The sequence below is a fragment of the Oryctolagus cuniculus genome, chromosome 12 (assembly GCF_051225735.1).
Source record: "Oryctolagus cuniculus isolate XC-2025 breed Fujian yellow rabbit chromosome 12, ASM5122573v1, whole genome shotgun sequence".
In the NCBI taxonomy this organism is placed as follows: Eukaryota; Metazoa; Chordata; class Mammalia; order Lagomorpha; family Leporidae; genus Oryctolagus; species Oryctolagus cuniculus.
Genome location: NC_142878.1, coordinates 66,450,084 through 66,458,965, shown reverse-complemented (window position 1 = coordinate 66,458,965; position 8,882 = coordinate 66,450,084). Strand labels below are relative to the sequence as shown.

At 43.1% G+C, this 8,882-nt stretch overlaps 1 protein-coding gene across 10 annotated transcripts in view; it reads right to left on the bottom strand.

The window, feature by feature from the left end:
- MAPDA (N6-Methyl-AMP deaminase) overlaps window positions 1–8,882 on the bottom strand; it is a 37,595-nt gene that overhangs the window by 16,150 nt on the left and 12,563 nt on the right. For 6 of the 10 annotated variants that reach the window (XM_070054108.2, XM_008269104.5, XM_089310217.1 and 3 more), the window contains 4 exons: window positions 8,151–8,238; window positions 5,565–5,646; window positions 2,347–2,473; window positions 983–1,063 (listed from right to left, as the gene is read on the bottom strand). In XM_070054108.2, the coding sequence (XP_069910209.2) occupies window positions 983–1,063; window positions 2,347–2,473; window positions 5,565–5,646; window positions 8,151–8,238 (378 nt within the window). The remainder of the gene's footprint in view (window positions 1–982; window positions 1,064–2,346; window positions 2,474–5,564; window positions 5,647–8,150; window positions 8,239–8,882) is intronic. The other 4 variants (XR_016218063.1, XR_016218065.1, XR_016218064.1 and 1 more) reach the window with 2 other exon arrangements.

Below are 8,882 nucleotides of genomic sequence, written 5' to 3'. Positions count from 1 at the left end.
AGCAGATGGAAGACCTTTCTCTCTGTCTTTCCCTCTCTCTGTCCGTGACTCTACCTCTCAAATAAATAAATAAAATCTTAAAAAAAAGACTAATGGCCGGTGCCGCGGCTCAATAGGCTAATCCTCCACATAGTGGCGCCGGCACACCGCAATCTAGTCTTGGTCGGGGCGCCAGATTCTGTCCTGGTTGCCCCTCTTCCAGCCAGGCCAGCTCTCTGCTGTGGCCCGGGAAGGCAGTGGAGGATGGCCCAAGTGCTTGGGCCCTGCACCCCATGGGAGACCAGAAGCACCTGGCTCCTGGCTTCGGATCAGCGCGGTGCGCCAGCTGCAGCGCGCCAGCCATGGCAGCCATTGGAGGGTGAACCAACGGCAAAAGGAAGACCTTTCTCTCTGTCTCTCTCTCTCACTGTCCACTCTGCCTGTCAAAAAAAAAAAAAAAAAAAACTAAAAGAAGTCATGCCTTTATCATTTTAACTTACATTTTAAAGTATTTTTAATCTCCCTTTTTAAAAAATGTTTTCCTATACCAGGTTTCTTTGTTTTTTTTTCACAAATGATTCTGTTATTTTCTTTTTTTTTTTTTTTTTTTTTTAATTTTTGACAGGCAGAGTGGACAGTGAGAGAGAGAGACAGAGAGAGAAAGGTCTTCCTTTTGCCGTTGGTTCACCCTCCAATGGCCGCCGCTGCAGCCGGCGCACCGCGCTGATCCGATGGCAGGAGCCAGGATCCAGGTGCTTTTCCTGGTCTCCCATGGGGTGCAGGGCCCAAGCACCTGGGCCATCCTCCACTGCACTCCCTGGCCATAGCAGAGAGCTGGCCTGGAAGAGGGGCAACCGGGACAGAATCCGGCGCCCCGACCGGGACTAGAACCCGGTGTGCCGGCGCCGCAAGGTGGAGGATTAGCCTATTGAGCCACGGCGCCGGCTCTGATTCTGTTATTTTCTATTTTAAGCTACCCTGTTGAACTTAAGACATTATTTACCTCTGAAAGATGCAACGCCAACTTCAGACCTGCATTTTTAGCTTCTAAAAGAGGTTCCAAGAAGTCTTCTGCTCGTCCTATCTTGAAGACAAAAATTAAAAATGAGCATGCATGAAAATTCTGGGCAAACAGGAATTGGGTACTCTGTCCCAATCAACTAAGGAAAAAAATACTGGCAGATGAATTTATTTGCAGTTTCTGTTTATAAAGCACCTACAACGTGCTAGACACACTGGGGAATACTAAGCTGGCAAAGGCCCTGTCTCTGCACATGAGAAGTCTAGTATCCCTATCAGTGAATCTGAGGTCAATCAACTAAGTTGGATATAGCAGTCACCAAATTTTATTTCTCGAAGGACACCTAGATATATAGTGCTATAACTTTCCTGAAATGGACAGATGAAAAAAGCAGAATAATCTAAGCTTAGACACAGCTATCAGAACTAGTTTCATGGGACTTTCTCAGGGTCAGCAGGTCAAGCCACTTTCTGTAGCACCGGCATCTCATGTGGGTGCTGGTTCGAGTCCCAGCTGCTCCATCTCCAATCCACCACCCTCCTAATGAGCCTGGAAAAGCAGCAGAGGATGGAACGAGTGCCTGGGAAACCCGGAAGAAGCTCCTGGCTCCTAGCGTTGGTCTGGCTCAGCCCTGGCCATTGCGGCCATTTAGGAAGTGAACCAGTGGACAGAAGATCTCTATCTTTACTTCTCTGTGTAACTCTGCCTTTCAAATAAGTAAAATAAATCTTAAAAAAAGAAAAAAACAAGTTTCATGGGACTCTCTTATTCAGTGGTTTGCAACCAGGGCAATCCTGCCCTCCAAAGAGGCATCTGGCAATGTCCAGAGAAATTCTTGATTGTCACAATCAGGATGTTGCTACTGATTGTCTAGCCAGGGATGTAGCCAGGCATACCACAGTGAACAGAGAAGCCCCCACAACAAAGAATTATCTGTCCCAAAATGTCAGCATGTCTGCTTGAATCTGACATTCACAAACCGCAGGCCAACCTTTCTTAACTGGGAGCTCTATGAGATAATTAAGCCCCAGTGCCTTTAGACATCCATCCATCCATCCACTGTGAGTAATGAACTAACTTCTCTGTGTATACATATTGGTATTAGCCTGTACTAGCTCTAGAAGAATGGAGAAACTAGTCATAGAATCTAGCAAATTTTTTGTTTTTTAAGTGGTGCCTAATTATTTCACAGAACCCTGAGTGAGAACAGTTGCTGCAGACACTCCAGTCCTCCACTGCAGGATAGGGCTTCCTTCACGGTGCCTGCTAGACCCTCTGAAGGATGGAGCAGGATGCTCCAAGATAATTCCTACGCCCACTAAACGTATTTCGGAAAAATAACTTACAGTAGGGTCTCCACTAAGGTCAAGGCCAAGAACTACATCCTCAGTAGAAAGGAAGAACTCCTCCGCAAGTTTAACAGTCTCCTTGGCAACTGAAGGGCCGCCTCTTCTGTCGATTGCTATCAAATACCTTTAATGTAAGAACAACAAAGTTGAAAACTAGTGTAGTGGAGATAAAAAAGACACCTCTGACTGTGGTCAGAGAAGCACAGCAGGCTGCATGTAACATAGTTTACTAGGAAAAGTAGAGCCTGTCTCAACCTAGACATGACATTTCACTCTGCCAGACAGAATGAGACTTGAATTCCCACAGAGAGTCAAGTGTCTAGTCAGTGCTTAAGATTCCAAGTGTCTCATTTTTTGTTCTTGTGTTTGGTTTTTCTCACAGTTTGCTTGATTCAGGATCCAAATAAGGTCCACACTTTGTGTTAGTCAATGTGTCTCTTAAGTCTCTTCTAATCCATAGCCATGACTTCCTCCCTACTCTCCTCACTCCACCTCTTTTCTTGCAATTTATTTGCTGAAGAAATTAGGTTGTTTGATGTACAGTTTTCCACAGTCTGGATTTTGTTGATTGTATGTCTGTGTTGTTGACATGTTATTAACATGTTTTTCCTTAAACTAATAGTTACAGCTAGTCCACATGCTTAATTGATTAAAAATTTTATTTTAAAATGTTTATTAATTAGTTTATATTGGAAAGGCAGAGAGACAGTGATCTTCCATCTGCTGGTTCACTTCCTGAATGCCTCCAACAGTCAGAGCTAGATCAGGTAAAGGCCAGGAGCCAGGAACTATATCCAGGTCTTCCAAGTGAGTGGCAAGGACCCAAGTACTTGAACCATTACTTGCTGCCTCCTGGGGTGAATATTAGCAGGAAGCTACAACTGGGAACAGAGCCAGAATTCCAACTCAGATTCTCTAATATAGGATTTGAGTGTTCCAAGGTGTTTTAACCTCTGTACCAAATGCTGACCCATATTCAATTTTTTTCAATGTAAATAAGTGGTGGGGGCCAGCACTGTGGCATAGCGGGTAAAGCTGCCACCTGCAGTACCCGTATCTCATATGGGTGCTGTTTCAAGTCCCAGCTGTTCCACTTCCAATCCAGCTCCCTGCTTATGTGGCTGGGAAAGCAGCAGAAGACAGCCAACGTGCTTGGGACCCTGCACCCACATGGAAGACCGGGCTGGAGCTCCTGGCTCCTCACTTTGGTCTGGCTCAGCCACGGCCATTGTGGCCATTTGGGGCGTGAACCAGCAGATGAAGACAATATAGCACTCATGTCTCATTTTAAAATTATCTGATTAATGAGGTTAATAGTTTTCTATACATTTATAAGTCATTTCTATGTCTCTTTACTTTGTTTTTAATTGGGGTATTAGTCTAGTTAAGTTTAATTTTTAGAGATTCTTACAGCCTGAATTATACAGCAAGTTTTCCTTCTTTCTTCATTCAAGGCCTTTCTGAGCACCTACTCTGTGCCAGCTTTGTTCTAAGTACTACAGAAACAGTGGTGAATCAAATGGCAAGGCCCCTGGCCTCCCTTAACTAACACTCTAGTGTGGGTATATATATACATGGGTACTTCAAAAAGTTTGTGGAAAAATGGAATTCAAAAAATAAGCTAGAGAGGGTGTTGTGGCATGGCAGGTTAAGCTGCACTTGGGATACCTGCATCCCATATTGAAATACCTGGAACCAACCAAATCCCACCTTCATCTTCTGATCCAGCTTTCTGTTAATGTGCCTATGAGGCACCAAGTGATGGTCCAAGTGCTTGGGCTCTTGCCACTCACATGGGAGATATGGATGGCTCCCAGCTTTGGCCTGGCCCTATCCCCATTTAGGGAATGAATCGGTGGACAGAAGAACTCATTCTCTCTCTGTCACTCTTTCAAATAAATAAAAATGAGTATATAAACAGTAAAAAAATTTCATTACAAGATATTTTATAATCTATGCAATTTTTTATAATTTCCCATGAATTTTCTGAAGATTCCATGTACATAAAAATAACAAGATGATTCTTTATCTTGCTGTCATAAATGAATGTCATAAAAGAAATGACTCACTGGAAAATTTCAGTAGGGGGTTATACCTTTTTTTTTAAATTTGAGAAGAAGAGACAGTTTCCATCTGCTAGTTCACTGCCCAAATGACCAAAATGGCCAGGGTTGAGTCAAAGTTGGAAGCCAGGAATGCAGTTCAGGTCTCCTATGTCGGTGGCAGGGACACAACCACTTGATCTATCACCTGCTACCTCCTGGGGAGTGCATTAACAGGAAGCCAGAATTGGGAGCAGAGCAAAGTCTGGAACCCAAGCACTTTAGGCTTCAACACTGGGCCTAGAGGTGAGCACTTTATTTGTTTTTGTAAAGATTTACTGACTTATTTATTTGAAAGGCAGAGTGGCAGCAGCAGAGGCAGAGATAGGCAGAGAATGCCTGCCCTGAGGGGTGAATACTTTAGACAGAGGGCTCAAAGGGCCATCTGAGGAAATGAGGGCTACATTGAGACTGGAATAAGGAATGAGAAGAAGCCAGCTGTGCAAGGATATGGTTGGTGGAAGTATGTTTTAGGCAAAAGTAACAGAAAGTGCAATAGTGCTGAGGTGGGATAGACTTGGTCTACTGTTGAGGAGGAACAGCCATACTTTACTTGAGCAAAAGTATCCAGAATTATATTGCCATGGGAATAAATTCAGAACTGTATTCTTACTTTAAGCAACAGGACTCTTGCTTCTATTTTTTGTTTTTATTGCAGTCAGAAGTCAGGTAATTTTTTTTTTTTTTTTTTTTTTGGACAGGCAGAGTTAAGACAGTGAGAGAGAGAGACCGAGAGAAAGGCCTTTCTTCTGTTGGTTCACCCCCTAAATAACCGCTACAGCCGGCGTGCTGCACCAATCAGAAGCCAGGAGCCAGGTGCTTCCTCCTGGTCTCCCATGTGGGTGCAGGGCCTAAGCACTTGGGCCATCCTCCACTGCCTTCCCGGGCCACAGCAGAAAGCTGGACTGGAAGAGGAGCAACCGGGACAGAATCTGGCACCCCAACTGGGACTAGAACCCGGGGTACCAGCGCCGCAGGCGGAGGATTGACCTAGTTAGCCTCAGCGCTGGCTGTAATGGTTGATTTTTAAAAACCCATTACTTCTATAAACAAAACAATAAAATTTCACATTCTAGTTTTTAAAAGGTAACTACTAAGGTATAATCTTCTTACCTAACATCGATGTCTAAGTTTTCTTGTTTGGACTGTTTTATACCCTCAAGTATGGATTCCACATAACTCTTTTTAGTCATTCCTGGAATGGACACATGGAAAACATATGTAAAGAAATCATCAACTATTTCATCCTCAACTTTAGCATCCCTGTATGAACAGGTACATTTTCATTTTATGTTGTGACAAGGGTGCAGTTAAAGATTAGTGAAAATGTGGTACTTTTTGGTACATTTTAGTAAGTAATCACTGTACTTTTAACAAAATTTAAAAAGTAAAAAAAAAAAGTACCAGGAAAATGAAGTGAAAAGAAAAGGATATATAAAATACAAACCTATTTAAAAATTGTTAGATTCAGTTAGCATGAAATTAATCTCACAAATTGCTATAACAATCTGAACTGCTCATTCTAACAAAACAACAATATGACCTTTTCTAACACTTGTCTTTAAAAAAGAAAGGAAGGAAGGAAGGAAAGGGAGGGAGGGAGGGGGAGGAGGAGAGGAAGTGGGGGAGGAAGAGAGGAAAGGAGGGAGGGAGGGAAGAACATTTTTCTCTATCAGCAGGATATTTTTTCTGCTGTTCCAGAAGCAAAATCCTAACTTGGGTCCTTTTCCTCTCAATCCGGCTCAGGCTCAGCATTTCTCATCATGCCACAGAGATGTTCTTCCAAAGCTGAAGGCTTAAGTCCTCTTCTGGTGGGCTCTACAAGACTGTTCCCCAGAAAGGCATCCTTTAAGATGCCCTTACCTTGACTATTAAATGCTTTCTGTTAGTGAAGGATCTCTATCTAGTAAAATACAGAAAATTGTAAGGGAGAAAAAAAAAAAATCACCTGTGATCCCACCACCCAGAGATAATTAATGTGTCTGTGTAGATATACACATATACAGTTTTAAATAGGTTAGTCACTAGTAGGCATCCATGTACCTCAGTTAATCATTTAACATTGTACTCTGAGTACTTTCCTACATCATTCGAGTGTCTGCAAATATTTTCAATGGCTGCTTAATATTCCATTAAGTTTCATTTAGCCATTCTCCTACTGTTGCATACTGAGGGTAATATCCTCCCTTTCAGCGCCAGCATTGTGGTGCAGTGGATTAAGCTACCACTTGTGACATCACCATCCCACATTAGAACAGTTTGAGTCCTGGCTGCTCTGCTTCCAATCAAGCTCCCTGTTCAAGCACCCAGGAAGGCAGTGGAAGAGGGCCCAAATGCTTGGGTCCTGCCAACCACGAGCAAGACCCACACGGAGTTTCTGGCTCCTAGCTTCAGCCTAACCTAGCACAGGCTGTTGTAGCCATTTCGGGAATGAATCAGTAGACTGAAGATCTCTTTCTCTGTGTCCTGTTTTAAATAAATAAAATAAATCTTTTTAAAAATCCTCCCTTTGAATCTCCATTAGAAGAGCAATCTCTACCAATCAGCAAGTTTTCTTTTTCCCTTTGCTACCCTTGCCAGCTTGGAACTGATTCTATAGTTTCAAAATGTGAGGTAAGAATCTCCCTCAAGGGGCCAGCACTATGGCATAGAAGGTTAGGCCTCCACTTGCAGTGCTGGCATCCCCTGTGGGCACTGGTTCAAGTCCCAGATGCTCCACTTCCAATCCAGCTCCCTGCTAACGTGTCTAGGAAAGTAGCGCAAGATGGCCCAAGTGCTTAGGCCCCTGCACCTACATGAGAAACCCGGAAGAAGTTCTGGCTCCTGGTTTTGACTTGCCCCAGCCACAGCTCAGCCCAGGCCATTGCAGCCATCTGAGAGCGAACCAGCGGATGCAAGATAGATCTCTCTCTCTCTTTTTCTTCTAACTCTGCCTTTCAAATAAATAAATAAATCTTCAAAAAAAAAAAAAAAAAAAACACTTCCTTGCTATATCTTAACATTTACTTCATTATAATAGTTCCAAAGAGTTTATCTCTAAATGACTGCAAGGTTACACACACCACAACACAGGTTACACACACGCAGCACAATGTTACACACACCTAAGTGTCTTCAGGTTTTAGACAAGTGCTAAGAGGGACCCAATGACATTACCTAATCTCTCCTGGCATTGCTGGAATGGAAATAGGGACGCAAAAATTCTCTCAGTCCACAAGACCCCTCACCTCAACTCAGGAAAGTTTTACCACATCACAGTGTATTCCTAGCCTAAGGAACTATCAGTCCTTGAACAGTGACTGAATAACCTACATTTCAGTGCCTGCCACAAAATGTGATTCTGCATCCATTCATGGCATTGTGTCAAGACTGCCAGCAATGCAGAGACCAAGAATTAGCCTATGCTTGAGACAACACAAGGAACATGTGTCCTTTTCTCACAATGAAAAAAAACTAAACAAGGAAGAACAAAAGATTTGCACAGGCATTTCTCCCTCTCTTAAACAGAACTGTTCAATTTTTACTTCAGGATCATTAACAACATCCACCATGTGATTTGAACTCTGTTGACTGAAGGTCCCTAAGAAAACAGAGAGCATTACAACAGCACAGCCTCACATTTACAACTCACAAACATGTCAGTGACCAAAGCACATGGGAAAGAACTGGACTTTCACTGAGAAGCTAATTAAATTTTACCAGTAGCATTTTCTCTTCTGGGAGTGCTCCTTAGTTCCAGGTATTTGACACCATCATCCGCAAATTCTTTAATGACATCTTTTGTGATCTGACAATAAAGGCAATGTACACAATATTGTTAATGTTAGTGTAAGGGTCCCAATGAAAGTCACAAGTTCTATAGTTTTATTTTACTCACTAAATTTAATTTTCAAGGAATACTGGAAATTCCCCAGGTGGTGTGATGAGCTAGCATATTCCTGATGATGGATCACATTCTATAACAAACCTGTTACATTTCCTAACAGCTCCCACCCCTCATTCCCATACATCTGGGGGGCAGGTATCTGGCCTAGCAGTGAAGACTCCACCTGGGATACCAGTATTCCATACTGGAGTGCATGAGTTTAAGTCCTGGCTCCACTCCTGATCCAACTTCTAATAATGTGCACTGTGGGAAGCAGGAAATGTTAGCACAAGTAATTGGATCCCTCCCACCCATGTGGGAGACCTGGATTGAGTTCCTGGATACTGGTTTTAGCTGGGCTTAGCATCAACTATTGTGGGCGTGTGGGGAATGAACCTGCAAATGGGAGCTTTCCCTCCCTCTCATATATTTTTTTTAAATACTTATTTATTTGAAAGGCAAAGTTACAGAGAGAGAGGGAGAGAGACAGAGAGACAGAGACAGAGACAGAGAGAGAGAGAAAGAGAGATCATCCATCCTCTGGTTCATTCCCCAACAGCTGCAGC